The sequence below is a fragment of the Vipera ursinii genome (assembly GCF_947247035.1).
Source record: "Vipera ursinii genome assembly, chromosome: 4".
Classification (NCBI taxonomy): domain Eukaryota; kingdom Metazoa; phylum Chordata; class Lepidosauria; order Squamata; family Viperidae; genus Vipera; species Vipera ursinii.
The window spans coordinates 98938255-98958045 of NC_139514.1; the positions used below are offsets into that span (position 1 = coordinate 98938255).

The 19791-nt window shown below is 43.0% G+C and overlaps 1 protein-coding gene across 2 annotated transcripts; it reads right to left on the reverse strand.

The window, feature by feature from the left end:
- Positions 1-532: 532 nt before the first annotated feature.
- Positions 533-19125, reverse strand: GPR180 (G protein-coupled receptor 180). 2 transcript variants are annotated; one of them, XM_083361706.1, is made up of 9 exons: positions 18909-19125; positions 13424-13557; positions 8664-8864; positions 6510-6690; positions 5056-5105; positions 4171-4328; positions 3334-3525; positions 2681-2758; positions 533-1706 (listed from the first exon to the last, which is right to left on the reverse strand). In XM_083361706.1, the coding sequence occupies exons 1-9, from the start codon at positions 19046-19048 to the stop codon at positions 1548-1550; spliced, it is 1293 nt and encodes a 430-aa protein (XP_083217832.1). In that variant the 5' UTR covers positions 19049-19125; the 3' UTR covers positions 533-1547. The 2 variants fall into 2 exon arrangements, with proteins under 2 accessions (XP_083217832.1, XP_083217831.1); XM_083361705.1 differs by having other exon boundaries at positions 13424-13582.
- Positions 19126-19791: the final 666 nt, after the last annotated feature.

Below are 19791 nucleotides of genomic sequence, written 5' to 3' on the forward strand. Positions count from 1 at the left end.
ACCTAAAAGCTAAAATTAAATACCAGATGGTCTCCTGTCTACTCTAACTAGAACTCCCAGCTTTACTAACAATTGTGCTGAAGCAGCACTTTTGAAGACTAGACTGTCTGTGATTTTTTAAGGATGCATTCCTAAAATTATGTTCAAGTTTGCACAATTTCAGATTTGTAGCCTGGGGCTTCCTTGACAACTTTTTCTTCTTCTTGCAAAAGCTATGTCTGTGATAGCTGCATTCCTGTTTTTGATAGTCCTGGTATGAGGACGGAGAGATAGGAAGACTGGATAAGGGATACCATGATTTTTCTTATGTCCCCCTTTTCTTCTGGCAATTGAACCCACCAGAAAGGGCTATCCTTTTCCCCAAAGACAGGAAATGTGGCAGCTCAAAGAGGAACAAACAGAAATATATTTTTAAAAAGGGGGCTTAAAGTTTCTTGTAGGCCACAATTACAAGCATGTTTTGGAAAAAAAGCATTAGCCTTGAAATAAATAAACCGGTTACTTAACAGGAACCTTCATATTGTACAGGAGATACAGGTCATAGGATTTTAATCTGGAGCAAGAAATAGGCACTTCAATTAAAGTCTGCACTTACTGCAACAGCCTAAATGCATCACTGACAAGTGTTGCTCTGATACAATGGCTGGAAAATGGCAACCGCTTAGAATATAAATGCCAACATGAATTACAGCAAATCCAATGAGTATTTTGTTTTTCAATTATTCAGAGAAAATTTAATCCTGATTAAGTATCCTTGGGCAGGAATTCATGGGTAGTTGATTACTGAAACTAACATTTGAAATGCTTCTATTAATTTAATCTGCAGCTATGGCTTAATTATGGCTGAATCCTCACCAAATTCTCTCAGGATTAAAACTGTAGTACCGTATCACACATTTAATTTTTTTTTCTCCTCAGTTTAGCAGACACAAACCTGCTCCTTTTACCACCATGCTGCTATGGTGGTGGTTGTTTTTTTTGTAAACTTAAAGAGTTAGTTAATCTCCCTTCTGCTCTTGTAAAATGTCAAACACAGAATTAAAATACAACTGGCAATCAAGCTAAAAACTGAACTACATCCAAGCCTCAAGGCAAGAAAGTGATAATGAGAACTATTGTTCACTGTAAACATTATACACTGTTTTTATGGACCTATTACAATTTAAGTCCTATTAATTTCTGCATATTTTGTTTTAAAGCCACCTTAAACAAGATATGTATTATTTGAACAGGCAAATTGTTCCGTCCAATTAGCTTAAATTCATCATTATCGAAATTTGAACTTTAATGTAGATGAGGCAGATTTGGAGTGAAAACGTGGCTAAAAAAAATCACATGGTCTTTATCCAAATAGCAAGAAAAAAAAGATGTTTGCTCATCACTATTTTTGATAAATTCCAATCACTTCTGCATTTGTTGTGATCCAGTGAGAGCAAAATGCTGTCTTTTACTTATTTAGCTCTTCTTGAGCTGAGTTTACTGCTGAAAATAGCTGCTCCATTTCCAAATCTTTATTGCACCGTTGCCAAGACATCTCCAAAGGGATCTCAGAAGTGATGCCGACTTTTATGTCCAGATGCCACTGTTAGCGGCAACGTCACTGAAGAGAGAGAGGACACTTCCCAGTAAAGACTATGGGAAACAAAGAGCCGGTACAGAAGGACCATGGAAAACAGCTGGCAGAGAATGACACCCATGGTAATAATCTAAGAGGAAACAATAATGAAAAGTGAGTGAGACAGAATGTGCTTTGTACAATGAACATACAATTTGTGTGAAATTTCTTAGCTGCAGACAGGGGTGCAAGATCTCTTTAAACATAGTCACCTTGCAAATGTGCTCTCTAGACCACAAAAAGTTTCACTGGGAGATGGAGGGAGGAGAATGGGAGGTACGATGAAATTGTGTTTTAAGTAATTAATTGCAGGGATGGAGATCTGGTATTCCCAAAGGCATGGAAAATCAAAGAGCGCACCATCACGAGCAAAGTGTCATTTACCTTGTTTAATTGAGGATGTCATCACCCAAATTATGTAAATTGCCCCAGATTCTGCTCTAGTATATGCAAAATCTGTAGCAATTTCCACTGGACTGAGCCAGGCTTTACAAGGAGGGTTGAGGGTGAATTTCAAAAATAGGCATGTCCAGCCTCTTTTTGGGGAGGCAGCTGAGGAGTTTTACAGAGTGACTCAAGTGCCTTTGATCATCTATTTTTCCATTCAAAGCGTTCCAAATCCAAAATCCAAATATGCAAAAACAAGCCCTTGTTTTCTCCACCCACTGGAGTCGTGGCGGGTGGGGGGGGGGAGAAGAGAACTCAGCAGGCCACAAAAGACCTGCCAGGAAGCCATTTTGAGCTTCTTTGCTGCATGATTTGTCCTTCTTTTTATGGCTAACTCAAACAATCACTTTTCTCAGGACAACCCTGTATTTGGCTTAACTAAACGCAAGGGGAATAGTCAGACTGCAATCCTAACTTGCTCTTAAGGCCAGCTTAGTGAAATGCACGCAGCAAGAACAAGGATTTTAGGGCAACTATGCAAGTTAAGTCCTGGCCAAAACACACACACACACAGACAAAAAACTAAATTTAAAAGTGTGGGCTTTACACATCATGACACGCATCATGTCAGCGATTCTCAGTTCTGAAAAGCACCCTTAATATGTTGCATACACCAACCTTCTCTCGCTGGTAATCTCTAAACATCAGAGAAATAGTCACAAGAGTTGGGTGACATAAAAACCATAGAATACATCCCTGAAAGAGAGAAGACACAGCGAGTATCAGCTAAGGATACCTGGCAGCATTAATGGTTTATGAAGTTCCAGTGAGACACTTTCCCATCGTCAAAACTCTTTTTTTCCCCAAGAACTATTCTATATCAAAAAACAGAAAGAGATAAGGACACTAATGGAAGTATACCTTTAAAAAAAACTTTCCTGAGCAATTCAGAACTTTTATTTACACATACACAGTAGGCTCATTACTTCTGAATAAATTTAATTCCTTCATATTTTCTCGAAGAGAGTTTCAATGGGGTTTTTAGAAGAATTGTTGTTGTTGTTAGTTGCGAAGTCGTGTCCGACCCATCGTGAGCCTATGGACAACATTCCTCCAGGCCTTCCTGTCCTCTACCATCTTCTGGAGTCCATTTAAGCTCACGCCTACTGCTTCAGTGACTCCATCCAGCCACCTCATTCTCTGTCGTCCCCTTCTTCTATTGCCCTCAATCTTTCCCAGCATTAGGCTCTTCTCCAGTGACTCCTTCCATTAGGTGGCCAAAGTATTTGAGTTTTAGAAGAATACATCAGGTTTTCATGTAACACACGTACCTTTGTGAAAGTAATATAGAATTCTCTTTTTAGAGTACTCCTCTCAATTCGGATAATCTGGTAAAGTCCACATCCTAACAACACAGCTAGACAAATTCTTAAGCCAAGGAGAAGGGCACCGGCTAAACTTTGGTGTGAATGGTAACTATGGTGATTGGTATCCTCAAGCTGCTCCCAAATAAGCAGAATGCTCTGCAGAAGAACAAGCCATATACCAAGAATAAAAATGATGCCTAAAGAAAACTTTGTTCAGAAAATACAAGCATAATGGATCCACATTATTAGTAATGACCATATCAGATTCAAAAAAAGTGAAACTTGAAAATAATTACTAAATTAAAAAAATTACAGATTTAGAAAATGCATAACAAAATATTCTGGACTAATCCTTTTAGGGAGGCTACTTTTGAAGAAGGGGACCTGGAGTCATTTTTTACCCCTAGAGCAAATTCCCTGTAGTTGTGTCAAGATTTCAGAAGTGGTGCCCATTCCTTCTTCCTCCTAGGGCTGAGAAAGAGGGATTGGCTCAAGGTCACCATAAATACCTTCGGCTTTTTGTGCCTGAGACAGGACTAGAACTCGGGTTTCCCAATTTCTATCCTGGTACATTACACCCACCTGCCTCTCTTTTGGAGGCTATGGCTATTGCAGCATCTTCCAACGATGCTAAAATCAGCTTCAGAACCTGTCCAGCTTGCCTTTCATTAACAATCTTCCCAAATAACCATTAGGCCATTCTCTATTCAGGTGACATCATTTTCAACACTGTCTTATTAATGTTCTAGAATTATTAGCCGCCAATCCCTTCTGCAGTAAAGACGAAAAACCACCACAGACCTGTGTCACGACAGCTGTTGTAGCAATGGCAGTGGATGCTGGACTGGAATCCCACTGGAGAGGTCTGCTCTGAGATTTTTTCATTCTACCAATTGCCCATCCCATGCAAAGACTCAGTAGCAGGTACAACATCTGCACCTGAGAGATTATGTCGCACACTAAGGAGAAGGTCAAGAAAAATTAGAGTGTTAAATCATTAATGATGGCAATAGGGATACCCGGCACATAGAAAGCCCTTGTGCTGGGCCTGTTCTGCAAAATGTTTCTAGGGAAGCCTCTGCCCTTCATACAAGTCCTGCAGTGCAAGCCATTCCTGTGGGTGAACAGCTGAATGCTTACCATTCACACTCCCTCTTGCTATATTGAAATCAATTTTGGCCTCATTAGGAATGGTCTTTACTTTCATTCACTTCCACAAAAATGTGGCAAAGCCACTTTCAACCTTCGCACCAGAACAAGTAATCTTTTAGTGGTTAACAATATTTTTGAGAAGCCGAGGGCTCACCAAATGATGCAAATAAATGATAACACGCTGCCCAAGCACTCAGTTTTCCAGCTATGCTGCCCAATGTGGAGCATTTTAATTTGTTGTTAACTATTTGGTCTAATCTCCTATTTATTCTGAGAGCAAATCAATTTAGCATGTTCAGGTATGGGCAGACAAGTGTATGATTACGCTGTTAAGCATCTTTTGGAATAATCAAATCTATTGTTAGACATAATGAAAAAAGGCCTGCCCTGTGTACTGGCTGGTGGGATCCTACCAGCCCCAGGCAGTATGTGGAAGTAAAGGACATTAGTGCACTTCAAATAACACATGCAATAATTAAAAAGACATTAAACAATATTTCACGATATATTATAGAAAACAAAAGATGTACTTACATTCTGCAAGGCTTCCCATAAAAGGCAATCCTACTCCATTTTTGGAATACCTAATGTAAACGAAAGAAAATTGTTTTCAAAAGTGTGTTCTGTTAAAAAGTCTAATGCTTCATACACAATATCAAGAGTTGTGTACCACTTCAGACTCCAAGATAAAAAGTGCTTCAGTCTGCCACTTCATGAGCCAAAAAAAGGGTTTTCCTAAGATGTGAAGTAGCATACGATGCTGGGACAGACGTAGCTGCCTTCAGAAGATGGCAGTAGGTCTGTCTGTTGCACTCTCCATGCCCGGAAGCACATTTTCTCCTTCAAATACAAATAATCTTTCTGGATACACACACACTTACATATGCATGCATGTACCTACAGACATGTAATTTGCAGATTGTGTTAAAGGTAATTCATAGCAAAAGAAACAGAGATTGGAACAGGTTTATTTTTTTTACAAACAGCATGTATAACAGGGGTGTCAAACTGCTGGCCCGCGTGGCCGGACGCTTCATGAAGGAACTGCGCCCACCCCATTGGCGGCAATGGGGAAAAAGCTCCGATACATCGTGCAACGTCATGTGACATCGCGAGTTTGACATGTCTGATGTATAAGATTGTTTATGCTGGGATATAATTTGACCACTGTAATTGCTATTGAGAAACTTTTACACTTGGCTCACTTTTGTCCTAATCAGACTCCCTTTTTATTCCTTCATTCATAGGTGTTAGTTTACATGCAAATTTACATAGTTTATATTTACCATGTTAAGAAAAAAACAAAACATTAAAAAAAATCTGGAATGTATTGCAACCCTGGTTTATAATGTTATTAGCATTATTTCAAGGAACCCGAGAAACTCTATTAAGATTAAAGAAGTGAACCTGAAAAGAAACTGAAGTAGGAATGTGCAGCCACAAGAAAAGAAGATTATGGGCAAACCACAAAACAATTCTGTGGATTTAATATCAGGAAACAACAATCGGCAACTTGATTCTTTGTCCTACTATTCCATGGAACCAGATTGGTTAAAATTAGAGGCCACTGAATAAGCATCCCCAAAGAGTGACGTTTCCCTCAGCAAATTGGAAAAAGAGATTTGGTATGATAGAAGCCTGGTTTGCTGAGAAGTACAAATTACCCGCATACATCTGAATGGCTTTCATACCACTGTGGGAATCCACAGCGGAACCCCAAGCAACCCATGTGCTCCGCAATGTGTGGTGGTATCTCAGGTACAGTAACTTAGCTTGCTTATCTCTGTATGCTAGAGCAGAAAGGTTTAGGCCTAAGCAGCATAGCCTAGGATTTTTCAAAGGAATCATTTGAGGTCCAGGTTTTAGAGCAAACCTAGCTGGGAAAGCTAGAAATTCTTGTTAGTAAAGGTTGCTGCTGGAAGGCAGGAGACGAGAGCAACAGTTTACAGAAATTCAGCCAAAGTCCCTTCAGTGGGATCTTAATTTACCTTGAAAAATGCAGATAGTTTGCAAGAGCTGAAGCTGCTTGCAGGAGCAAAACCACAGAGAGCACTTTGAGCACCGTATGCATAGGTCCCCCTTTCTTAATTGTTTGCCACAAGGATTGAGCATAAATGCAGGCAGCAACAAAATAACCCAGGACAAGTAGGAAGAAGAACTCATGTAAGCCTGTGAACAGAAAAAACAATGTTCATTCATTTCTTTGACAATGAATGCCTTGTTTCTTATAAACCTTGCTTTCATGCCTTCTGTGGAAAACCTGGCAATTCCCAGAGCAACTTCCAATTAAAGCACATTTGACTACAACTTAGTAACAATGGAGAACAGCAGCTGATTTCAAGTTTAAGAAATCTGAAAAGTCTGGGGAAATAACCAGCTTCATCTTGGGCTAAAAGATGCAGGGAGCATTCTAGAAACAAGGTTCCAGTACAGAAAAGGGCTTTGGTGAAGGATCTTGAGAGGTTCATAGGTCTTTAAAGGACCACCACCAGAGGAGATACAATGCTGAGATGAAGGTATGTGATAGGATTTCCATATCATGTGTGCTAGGAAGTTCTGGAAGTTCACACAGCTTAAATTGCGTATAGATTGAGACGTGCTGTAATAGAGATTGGAAATTACACAAAACATGGAAACTCAGTTTTGCTTTGGATTTCAAAATATAATCTGTTTGGTTATGTACTTTTTCTACCGCCTAATCATCCTTCCTTTGAAGGACCACTATCTTCAGGATTGCCTTTCAGAATAAATACGGCATCATCTGCAAAAGCAGCAGCTAAGAGCAAGGTATATTGTCTTACCACTAGATGTCACTGCTGCAATACTTAAAAATGGTGGGTATCCATAAAGTGAGTTCCCATATAAAAATGCAACTTTGCCTTACATCAGACAACACTTGTCAGGCAAACTGAACTAATAAAATTGTAGTTTCTCTAATTCACATTCTTTTCTTTATTCATTAAGTTGCAATGGGAAGACAGTCACATTATGCCAAAAAAAAAGACAAAAAGCTTTAAAAAGTTGCAGGCAAGTTTGTCTGTTTTGCAATCAAATATGTATTAAACCTTCTGGCTTGGTGGCCTGGAGCGGGGGGGGGGGGGGGAGGGAGGAGAAGAGGGGATGGTTCTGTGCAAGTGATGGGTGCATGTGTGAAGGGAGCTTTGCACGGGAGCACATGCTGCTCGCGCAAGGGGAGCTGCCCGTGTGATTGCAAACGCACACCGCTCGTGGTCCTTCTTGTGTGAGTGCAAGTGCCGTCCATTTATGTGAGGGGACCTGCACACACACTTGGCCGATGGTTTCTGCGGCCTGGTTCTGAACTGGCTACGGCCCGTGTATTAAACCATCTTTCCAGAAGTGAATCTAAAAGGCTACTGAAGATAGCAAACCTGTTAAACACTAAACCCCAAGGCTTAAACGTTTGACCATCCCAGCTTGCACTATTACTTCTCAATTCATTCAGCTCAGCTAAAAGAAACCTGTATTTAAGCAAATATAAGGATAAAAATTATATTTATTTCCAAAGTAAAAAAGTCAAACAGATATTTTGGATGATTTGTCTGTATCTCTAAAAGAAAAATGGAGGAGGGAAGAACCTAGCTTTATGATCCCTAAAGGCTGGCTAAAACAATTAACCATTTTAAAGTTAGTATTAAATGAATAGTAAAAGGTAAAGGTCCCCCCGCACATGTGTGCTAGTCGTTTCCGACTCTAGGGGTCGGTGCTCATCTCCATTTCAAAGCCGAAGAGCCAGCGCTTGTCCGAGGACGTCTCCGTGGTCATGTGGCCGGCATGACTAGACGCCAAAGGCGCATGGAACGCTGTTACCTTCCCACCGTAGTGGTCCCTATTTTTCTACTTGCATTTTTACGTGCTTTCGAACTGCTAGGTTGGCAGAAGCTGGGACGAGTAACAGGCGCTCACTCTGCTACGCTGCACTCGGGATTTGACCCGCCAAACTGCCGACCTTCTGATCGACAAGCTCAGCGTCCTAACCCACTGAGCCACCGCGTCCCATTAAATGAATAATCTTTCATAATTTGGAGTAATGCTTCTTCTCCAAAAATGTACTTCCATTAAATTGGTCACATGTTCATTCCATTTCCCACAAATTCCACTCTGTGTCAAGAAAAATACCTCACCTGATTCCCCTGCACTGAAGTGATCTAATGGATTCCGTTCTGCATCTGGATTTAGTAGCACCATTTCAAATTGAACATCCTCAGATTCAGCGTCTTCATATGTTTCCGCACAGGTAAACTTGTCGACATAAAATACATACCATGTGTCTGGATAAGGGACCTGGGATACTGTTATATTTTGTTCGGTGCAGTTCATGTTCACTTAAAAAAATAATTAAAATAATTAAAATCATTATCTCCAAGAAGCTTTTAGTGATAACAAATTTCTAGCAAGAAGTTTTTCATATTTGTTTATGGCTAAGGGGGACATTCATATTGCTGAAGGTACATGTGCCAATATTTATATTTATATTTATATTTATTTGATTTATATACCGCCCTTCTCCCGAAGAGCTCAGGGCGGTGTACAGGGCAATAAATATCAAAAATACAAGGTACAAAAGTTAAAAGAAAATTAAATAATTATGCCCAATGCAATGGATAATTAAAATCAATATTAAAACCCCAAACCCATATATGCCAGGATGTATATACCAATAGAACGCAGAGTATGTTTATAATGTAAATATACTATATTTAAAGAACACAGCAATTCATTACATACCATAGGGGAAAAGTCATTCCAGTTAAGTCATTTTTAACCACCTTTAGGCCAAAGAAGAAAAAATTGCACTTAATTATGAAAATCATAATGAATAGTCCAATTATAGTAAAATGTTATTTAATTGGGAAAAAATACTTCAGGGATTCAGGGCCACAGCAGAGGCTTTCCTTGAAGAAAGATCCACCTTGAATCCCTTCTTTATCATGGGGAAGCTGAGCTCCACCACGTGTTTGTTGGACCCGTGCCCCTCCTGGCTGACTTATGCAGCCCGGGATGGGACACGAGGCTGGCTCCAGGCAGTGATTACTGCTTCTTTGAGTCAGGGTAGTTTTCCCGCCGCCTTGAAGGAGGCGGTGGTGAGACCCCTCCTCAAGAAGCCTGCCTTGGACCCAGCAATTTTAAACAACTATTGTCCGGTCTCCAACCTTCGCTTTTTGGCAAAGGTTGTTGAGAGCGTGGTGGCGCATCAGCTCCCTTTGTTCTTGGAGGAAGCTGATTACCTAGACCCGTACCAATCGGGTTTCAGGCCCGGGTACAGCACGGAGACGGCATTGGTCGCGCTGGTGAATGATCTCTGGCAGGCTCGGGACAGGGGTTGTTCCTCTGTCCTAGTCCTTTTAGACCTCTCAGCGGCTTTTGATACCATCGACCATGGTATCCTGCTGCGACGTCTCAGGGGGTTAGGAGTGGGAGGCACAGTTCTCCAGTGGTTCTCCTCTTACCTCCTGGGACGTTCGCAGTCGGTGTTAGCAGGGGGGCAGAGATCGACCCTGAGACCTCTCATTTGTGGAGTTCCTCAGGGATCGGTTCTCTCGCCTCTCCTGTTCAACATCTATATGAAGCCGTTGGGTGAGATCATTCGTGGTTTTGGAGTTGGGTATCACCAATATGCTGATGATACCCAGCTTTTTATTTCGACCCCAAACCACCCCAGTGATGCCCTCGTCGTGATGTCCCGTTGCCTGGAGGCGGTCCGGGTCTGGATGGGGAGGAACAGGCTTCGACTCAACCCTGACAAGACTGAGTGGCTGTTCGTGCCGGCATCCCAGGAAATTCCGATTATTCCATCATTGGCCATGGGGGGTGAGCTATTACCCCCCGTAGATAGGGCCCGCAACTTGGGGGTCCTTCTAGACTCACAGCTCTCTTTGGAAGAGCATATTGGAGCTGTGACTAGGGGGGCCTTTGCCCAGGTTCGCCTGGTGCGCCAGTTGCGGCCCTATCTAGACCGGGATGCCTTGCGCACAGTCACTCATGCGCTCGTGACCTCTCGTCTAGACTACTGTAATGCTCTCTACATGGGGCTGCCCTTGAGGTCCACCCGGAGACTCCAGCTGGTGCAGAATGCAGCCGCGCGAGTCGTCTTGGGAGTTTCCCGATACTCCCATGTTACACCTCTGCTCCGCGAGCTGCATTGGCTACCGGTTGCTCTCCGGGTGAGGTTCAAGGTGTTAGTTATGGCATGGGTCCGGATTACCTACGGCAACACCTGCGACCGGCGTCAACTTCCCTCCGTCCACTGCGCTCCCACAGAGAGGGCCTCCTCAGGGTGCCGCCGATCAAAGAATGCCGATTGGTGACCCCCAGGGGGAGAGCGTTCTCTGTGGGCGCGCCAGACCTCTGGAACCGCTTACCGGTTGAGCTCCGGACGGCCCCCGACCTTCGCTCCTTCCGGCGCGATCTTAAAACATTCTTTTTCGAACAAGCTGGCCTGGTCTGATGGGATGGGGTTGGGTTTTTACAATTAGTTTTTAACTTAATATGTATTGATTTTATGGGCATGATGTTTAATGGTTTTTTAATGGTTTTTTAATTTTTGTATTTGATTTTTATTGTGTATTGCCCTGTTCACCGCCCTGAGTCCTTCGGGAGAAGGGCGGTATAGAAATCAAATTATTAAATTAAATTATTAAATGTAAGGATAGAAAAAACAACAGACTACAATGCAAGGAGTTGTTCATCTGTGCAAACAATACTGGGCCAGGAAGACCAGAGCTCTAACTCAGTATCCAGCAGCTTATTAAGTTACAAAATATGATTAAATCTCCATGTGACTTATTCTAAAAAGACCAAAAGCCAGTTTATGTATTCCAAAAGAAATTTGGGAAAGGAAGTACAAAATTAACTGTGGGTACTAGCGGTACACTACTATTAACATTTTATTTTGATTAGTATATCAATTAAGGATGATCCTGATTATGACCACTTTGAAATAAACTTTTGGATGATTTTATTTACTAATTATAAAATAGTTGTGGTCCACAAAAATTGATATTAACCTTTGTAATCCGATTTCCTAGTTTCATTTTGTTTAATTGAACAACAAAGGGCTCTTTTCATGCTTTTTTTTTTAAAAAAAACTAGACACCATTTTCTTATGTTATGCTACCATAATTATAGGTTTAAATATGAACACTTGTAAAAAATATGCAAAAATAGTCAATTGCATTACTGAATGGTTTTTAAAAATTGCCTCTAAGTCAGCTATATGGGTAACAATTTTCCCTTCAATCGACTGTCAGAGAAAACTTAGAAACAGAAGCAAATATAAGCATTGAACAAAATGAGGCAAAATGGAAGATTATCGGTTACGCGACTGAGAACAATTCTTTGTTTGGGGAAGGGAGTGGCTCACCTCTCAAACCTTCCTGCCCTAACCAAAATGGCAGAAAGGGACAAAACTTGCCCCTCCTTCTCATGATTTCACAGGAACAGAGGGACGGCCTTCTGCATCCTCTCCCACTTTCCGGGAGTCTGGAAGGCCAAGAATAACCTTCAAAATTGCCTATCTCTCTGATGCATCTTTTTTTTTTTTGCATTCTAATCTTCGTTGTGGGTAAAAGTCTATTGCAGAGGTAGGCAACCTTGGCTCTTTAATGGCTCGTGGACTTCAACTCCCAGAATTCCTGAGCCAGCATGGCTCAGCTTAGAAACCTCTCCCTTCCCCTCAGCACGGCTGGCTCAGGAATTCTGGGAGTTGAAGTCCACGAGTCATAAAACAGCCAAGGTTGCCTACCCCAGGCTCTAGTGGGAAGAGCTTTGGACTGCCAGCAAAGACAGGCTGAGATGCTAAGTCACCAAGTGCTAGACCTGACTTAACAGAACCTGATTAATCTACACTAGTCAGCATTATGTTCCCACATTCATGTATTTAATCCAAAAGAGAACAGTAAATATTAACATTTGCTTGGATTGTAAGCATTAGCAGATTAGAAACTTTTCCCTTCTATGAACTTGACCTAGGTGCTGTGTTTTGTCAACAATTAGAATCTTGACTCTGATGAACTTTATGGGGATTTCCAAAACAAAAATGGGGGTAAGCAGGGTGCAACAATCCACTACAGGTAGTCCTCAACTTACAACAGTTCATTTAGTGACCATTCAAAGTTATCATAGCATTGAAAAAAGTGACTTATGACTGTTTTTTACACTTGCAGCCATTGAAGCCATCGTTGTGATCAAAATTGAGATGCTTGGCAAGTGACTCGTACTTATGACGGTTGCAGTGTCCTGGGGCCATGTGATCACTTTTTGCGACCTTCTGACAAGCAAAGTCAATGGGGAAACTAGATTCATATAACAACTGCAATGATTCACTTAACAACTGTGGCAAAAAAGGTCATACAATGGGGCAAAGCTCACTTAACAAATATCTCTCTTAGCAACAGAAATTTTGGGATCAACTGTCGAGGACTACCTGTATTATCTGGATGAAAAAAAAAGGATTTTTCATTTTTTTATTTTAATCCCATTTATATCCCGCCCTTCTCCGAAGACTCAGGGCGGCTTACACTCTAAGCACAAATCACATTTAGAATCGAATACAGAGCGTCCACTTGTGATACACCATGGATTACACATGTAATCCATGAAACAAACAAGACTAGAACTGAAGTATGAAAAGTGAAATGTATGTATACAGAAGTTAATATGTAAGGAAGCAGAACAGGTATGACTGCAGAAAGCTTTCCATAACTAGTATAGCTAGAAGACAAAGTGCCTTAGCTTGCTATTTCCATGCCTTTTGGTGCAAATATCAAAGTACTTTAACTGACTTTAAAATGTTTTACTACGGATTAATCTATGATCAGCCAATGAGTAATAAGCAGGCTACACAATAGCTCAATACATTAATGACACCTGTGCACAGACTCACTTATCAGTTGAGCTTTAGCCAGTTTATCTTTACAGCTGTAATCCTGCTGGCTTTCTTGAAGCTTTAGCCATTCTTGAGCTTGAAAGAGATGAAGCTTTGCTTCTTTTCCAACAGCAGTTGCTACGTTGTTGATTCTGACATACAGAAGAGCACAATCACCTTGATATTTAAAAAGAAGTCAAATTCTGTTATACAGATAGAAACATTAGTAAGAGAGAAACATTCCATACAAGGCAGTTTTAATGCGGATAGGAGGTATCTCTTAATGCTGACCATTGTCAACGATCTGTTGTTTTATCATCAATTGCCTTTATTATTTGCAATGCTCACCTTTTAAAGCTCGGTCTATGCTGAAAAGTGTCAAAAATCCAGTGAATTAATTTTGCCCCTCTGCCATATGCACCATATGACAAGGAAAGCTTTTCAAAATCAGGGATAACTTTCATTTCATTCTGAAGACCCAAGGGATGATAGGAACAAGTGTTTTCTGTTGTCTTGAAAAAGACTTAAGCTCGTGCCTATTGCAATATGTACCAGAGGAGGACAGAACTTGAGTATGTTTAACAGAAAGTTGGGTAACCAGGAGCAAACCGATCATATGTGCTCCCCCCCCCATATTGTACTTATGGTGTCCATATTTTCTCAGAAAAAATAAATAAAAGGGGCAAACCTGAAAGAGGTTCGTAAAGAAAAAAATGGCAATTGTTTATTTTTTAATAACTTTGGTTTACAAAGGAAAATTGAATAGCACAACCAAGAAAAACTGTACAAAATGCATGTTATAATAATGGACAGTTTTCTGAAATGAAGGATGGTCCTTTATAATAAAAGACATTTGGTCACTGTACCTATATTCCAAAGGTTTTGCTGCCAACATTTAACTCCCTCTCTCCAGCCATATTTGGGGCAATTTTAGAATATTTTTCAGGGCTTTCAAGAAAATGTCGGCAGTTTTGAAGGTTGGAAAAGATTTTAATGTTAGAAAGGGGAATGGTTTCCACACCTCCTGGTCCTATTCTTAAAATGCTAAGAAAATGAGGGTTTGAAATTCGGGAGGGGTGGATAACCTTTTTCAATTTACCTTTCACCTCACCAGATGACCTTAAGCAGGAAAGTTAGGTGGCTAATTTACAAACCTCTCCCCCAATATTTCCTTTAAGAATTGGATAAAATCAAGTTGTATTTGAATTCCTAGTTTCACAGACATCTCTATGTTGTTTTCTTGGCAACAGTACAGAGGTCTATTATCTTCTTCTGGATGTTTTCAACTCAGGCCATACCTTCCATGCCTGACCATGCCAAAGTCAGCAAGATATTTAACTGGGTTAAATATACAGCGTATACAGCTGCTTATACAGCTGCAATAATTTTTGCACTTCAAGATACAAGCCTATACATACAGTATTTATGACTAGCAATAAAAAACAGCTATCTATAAAATAATTAGTACTAGTCTAGTCTTCCTTCCTTCCTTCCTTCCTTCCTTCCCTTCCTTCCTCTGGGCAACTTAAAGTCATAAAAATATATCAGCATTAAAACATAAATAAATTAAAACCAAAGATTAAGGACATGTGGGGAGGGTGGGGAGGGGGAGGCAGAATGGGTGGAGGTGGAATCTGCGGTTTACATATCAGCTCCATTGTGCTGTTGCCCAATTGGGGCCCCAGGCCAACTGGCAGAGCCAGGTCTTTAGGGCCTTAAGAAAGAAAGAATAGGAGAGTTGGGGCCAACCTCACCTTGGGGGCAAGATGTTCCAGAGGGCAGGAGCAACAGCAGAGAAGGTCCTCCTCCAGGATCCTGCTGGCTGGAATAATCGGGCTGACCTTGCCTGCAGCATGCCTTTCTGCCGGCACCAGTGGGACAGGCCAATCCCAGTGGATGAGATGGTCCCTCAAGTAACCTGGACCCATTGCCATGTAGGGCTTTAAAGATGATCACCGACACCTTGAATTGCACCCAGAAGCAGAGCAGCAACCAATACAGCTCCCGGAGCAGTGGTATTACAGGGGCCATTCTTGGGGCCCCCAAAACTATTTTAGCCACGACTGCCACCTACCTACTCCTTGAGCAGGAGTTGCGAGTCCCCTCAAGTTGCGGACTAGATCTTTCTGGGGCAGTGCCACCCTGTCCAGAGTAAAAGAGGACCGAGTCCCGGAGTCCTATGTACCCAAAGCCAGTTGGTCTTGCCAGGGTGCAGTCTAAGCCTGTTGTCCTCCATCCAGGTCCCCACTTCCTTCAGGCACCACGAGAGGGAAGTGACGGCATCACTTGGATCACCAAGAGTGGAGATACGGAGTTGGGTGTCATTGGCATACTGAACATACCTCCCGTGGTGACAGATGATCTCGCCCAGTGGTTTCATATAGATGTTGAAAAGGACTGGAGAGTATTGAGCCCTGTGGCACATCACAAAATAGTGGCGGAGGGCTGGATCTCTCACTCCCTATCAATAATGATTGGGACTGACCAAGGAGAAAGGAGCTGAACCAGCATAGAAGTGTGCTGCCCAGCCCCAGTCCCTGCAGCCAGCCCAAAAGGATGCCATCAACAAGCACGACCAATTTGATAAGGCTCTGTAAGTACTTCTTATAAACTTGAACAACTAGCTTTCCGGCTTTCATTTTCTGAGATGTCAGCGAGGGTTAATAGCCTTCCTGCTCTCCTTTATATATTTAGTGAGCAAGCGAATCAATCAAATCACAGCAGGAATGTCTGCAAGTGTAGAACAGAAGCAACAACTCTCACTTCCAGGATTTTTTCCTTAAGGAAAAATGACCAGGAAGTAATATTGACAAGGGTCCCTCACTAATTTTACCTTACACTTACTTTACAAGACAAACAATTTGTGACAAAAAAAAAAGTTGACCAATCTCTGATTACCAGAAAAGGCACAATTAGTTAGGTCTCTTGCTTACTGCTGCTGCTCGTTTTTGTCAAACTGGCCACAACCTAAACCTCTAAATAGAAACGATCCTTGGCTCCCGTTGAGGAAGGTATAGTTTTATTAGAGGTCAAGTGTATTGCATAGCCAGAATTGAGAATTGCATGCCAAAATCCCCAAGTTCTACTCCCCCCACCCAACTGTAACCAGTCAAGTCCATGCTAGATGTTTTCATAAGTCAGTCCAAGCTGCAGCTTGGTATGCAGCTCCATCCTTCTTCCAGCTGGGTGACCTTGGCCCAGCATCACAAGGAGGTACAGTCTCCACTTTCGATTCCCCAAGCATCCCCCTTGTCATCCCCCACTCCCCACAGTTCATGGCAGTCAGTCACCACATAACAGCGAAGCACAGTAAGTGTAAGGTGGCAGCTGACATTTTTACTTTATGCTGGGTGCCAACAAGCCTTTCTTCCTTCCTTTACTGGATGTCCCCATCAGGATAGAAGAGGGTGGAAGGTTTCTGTCATACTGCTGCCTTGTTCAGAACTGCTTGCTGTTTCTGCCTTCTAGGCCAATGCTTGTTAAGTGTTTCTTCTCTGCTTGGGAAAGTTTAACTTTCTTATCTTACTGCTGTAATAACCCAGTGAGCAGCAGTACTAGGCTGGCCCAACATTGTGCAGGAGAACCAAAAAGTGTCCTGCAAGCTGAAGGTTGGGTGCCCCCCCCTTGAGATATTTATGACCAAGTGAGCTGCATTATTCCAGCACTTACAGGCAAAAAACCCAGTTGTGTGAGTTACTTCCAAAATATTCAGTCCATGGAAGTCAGAGTTGGTAGGCAAGGCCTGAGGATTTGGCATTCCTTCTTGTAAAAGAACTCATGTAGTGAATTAAATTCATAAAGTGCTCACAACTAAATGATATAGCAGTCACCCATCTGCTAGAAAATACTGAGCAGCATACAAATAGAAGACTGGAGCAGAAGCCCTGAGATGCAGAAAGATCATATTCTCTGCAACTGCAATGGCACTCACAGATAGATCAAAAGCTCACAATCTTTCAAAACTAACCCTAATCCTGGATTAAGTTGTTGCATTACATGCAAACTTAATATCAACCAATTGCTGTGCTCCTCTCTCAGAGCTAAAATGTTTATGAAGATATAACAGAAGAAATATAATTCACCTAAAATAATTCTTCGCTCTGGTAAGAATACCTTTGCCAGTTCTGGTAAATTCCTGGTCGGAGCTTGATAACTGAAGCAGGGCAAATAAAATGGAACTTACAGCACTCTGACCAGTCAAAAGAGGTTTTAGAGGCTTCAAATGAGGAAGCAACACAGCAACCAGCTGTACCTTAGGGAAAAACTCTGATCCCAAAGGAAACTAAGCAGAGTGAGCCCAGGGTAGAACCGAGATACATTACCAGGACAACCTAGTGCAGAAGTACAGGTAGTCCTCAATTTACCACAATTGAGCCCAGAATTTATTTGTAAGTGAGAAATTTGTTAAGTGAGTTTTGTCCCATTTTACGACTTTTCTTGTCACATTTGTTAAGTAAATCACTGCAAATGTTAAGTTATTAACCCAGCAGTTAAGTGAATCTAGCTTCCCCATTGACGTTGCTTGTCAGAAGGTTGCAAAAGATGGTAACATGACCCTGGGACACTGCAACCTTCATAAATATGAAGCAGTTGTTAAGCATCCAAATATAAATCACGTGACCATGGGGATGCTACAACAGTCGGAAGTGTGACAAGTGGTCCTAAGTCACTTTTTCCAGTGCTCTTTAACTTCGATCACTAAACAAAACATTGTAAGTTGAGGACTACCCGTAAACTCTTTATGGGAAGGCAATAAAGACCCACTTCCACACAGTCACCAAGGAAACTACAGTTCAACTCAGAGGAAATACGCACCAGCTCAGGTGACCCTGAGGACCCAGACAAACCTCCAGGTGGCCCAAACGACTCTCTAAAAGGGTGTAAACGACCAGCTGTCTGCAAGGAATATAAATCCTTCCCTGCTCCATCATCCAGAGCTGAAAAAACTTCTTGGAGGAGAAGCCAAACGTCTTCCAACACAAAACAAGGAAGTCCAGTTGCTTCTTGAAAAAGCACCTTTGGGATAACCATGACCTGGATATGACTGAGCATCTCTATTTTACAACTCGGAGGAAACTTTCCTTTTGTGACCGTGAGGATGCCCAGTAGCCCTTAGCAGCCTATAGGGGAAGAGCCTGCAGGGATGTGTGCAGGGGACGAAAAGCCCCTAAATTGTGGCCTCCTGCAAAGACACGTGTCGTCCTCGGAGAGAACGAGGTGGCGCCTACAGATGCCGAAAAGTGCCCATTTTGGCCCGTGTTCGGGTTCGCATCACGACAGCCCCCCGGGGTCCCAGTGAGGAAGGGGCTCTTCCCCCTCCCTCCCCGATAATCGACGGGGCGTTATTTCCCCCGAAGAACACGCGTGGGACAGCAGGTACCCCCACGCGGGTTATCCCCCCCCCACCCGAAGCGCAAAGGCGGCGCCTGGAGTCAGCCTGTCCCGGCTCAGCCCGCCACCGACCACTCCGCCTTCCTTCGCTTCTGCCCCGCCAAACCCTTACCTCGGAACTGGAACTGGGCCACCACCTGGCCGGCCCGAGCGCGGGCCGCGGCGCTGGAGAAGCCGCCATGGACGGTCTTGGCTTGCGTCCCGCGCATCCAGGCGCAACCGCCGCTCCAGAGCGCGACCCAGGCGACGCATAGGAGCCGCTCCATGGCTTCTCCGCGACCCCGCCGTCACCTCTCCGCCATCCCGACCACGTCTGCAGTCAGCCTGAGCCGACGGGAACCAGGCGGGACAAGGGAAGGAGCGGCAGCCAATGGGAAAGGGGTTTGCCGGGAGATGGCCAATGAGGGCCTTCCGAGACGGGAGGGGCCGTTGACCCGCGCCGGCTCTCACAGGAGGACTTCCAATTGGTATAGGGCAGGGGTCGGCAACCTCGGCTCTTTTATGACTGGTGGACTTCAACTCCCAGAATTCCTGAGCCAGCATGACTCAGCATGGAAACCTCTCCATTTCTCCTCATCATGGCTGGCTCAGGAATTCTGGGAGTTGAAGTCCACCAGTCATAAAAGAGCCGAGGTTGCCGACCCCTGGTATAGGGAGACGGTTGCTAGGAGAGGAACGCTCCACCCGCCACGTCACTGAAGTCGGATGGGATCGCGGCCAGGGCAGGCGGCATAGGTGATGCTCGAGAGAGCCGGGAGGACATCTAGTCGAGCCCTGGTTTTAAACTTCTGGTCTGGGTCGACAGCTATGCTCTTCACCATCCAGTCCAAGATCTTTCAACCGTGGAAGACTGATTCTGAGCCGGCGCGGCTTAAATGTCCAGCAGCGCCATTTACCTCCCGTTTGTCCCAAATAACGCAGGAATGAAAAGTGCTTTTAAACATCATTCAGTCAACTGCTCTGAATGATTGTCTTCTGGGGAGCAGAAAAGGGGT

Coding starts and splice junctions, on each gene's coding strand:
- GPR180 (XM_083361705.1), bottom strand. CDS start 19,062: ATGGAGCGGCTCCTATGCGTCGCCTGGGTCGCGCTCTGGAGCGGCGGT. Junction 3,526..4,170: donor CAACAGCTGTCGTGACACAG/GTCTGTGGTGGT, acceptor GTTCTTCTGCAG/AGCATTCTGCTTATTTGGGA. Junction 2,759..3,333: donor TCTATATTACTTTCACAAAG/GTACGTGTGTTA, acceptor TCTCTCTTTCAG/GGATGTATTCTATGGTTTTT.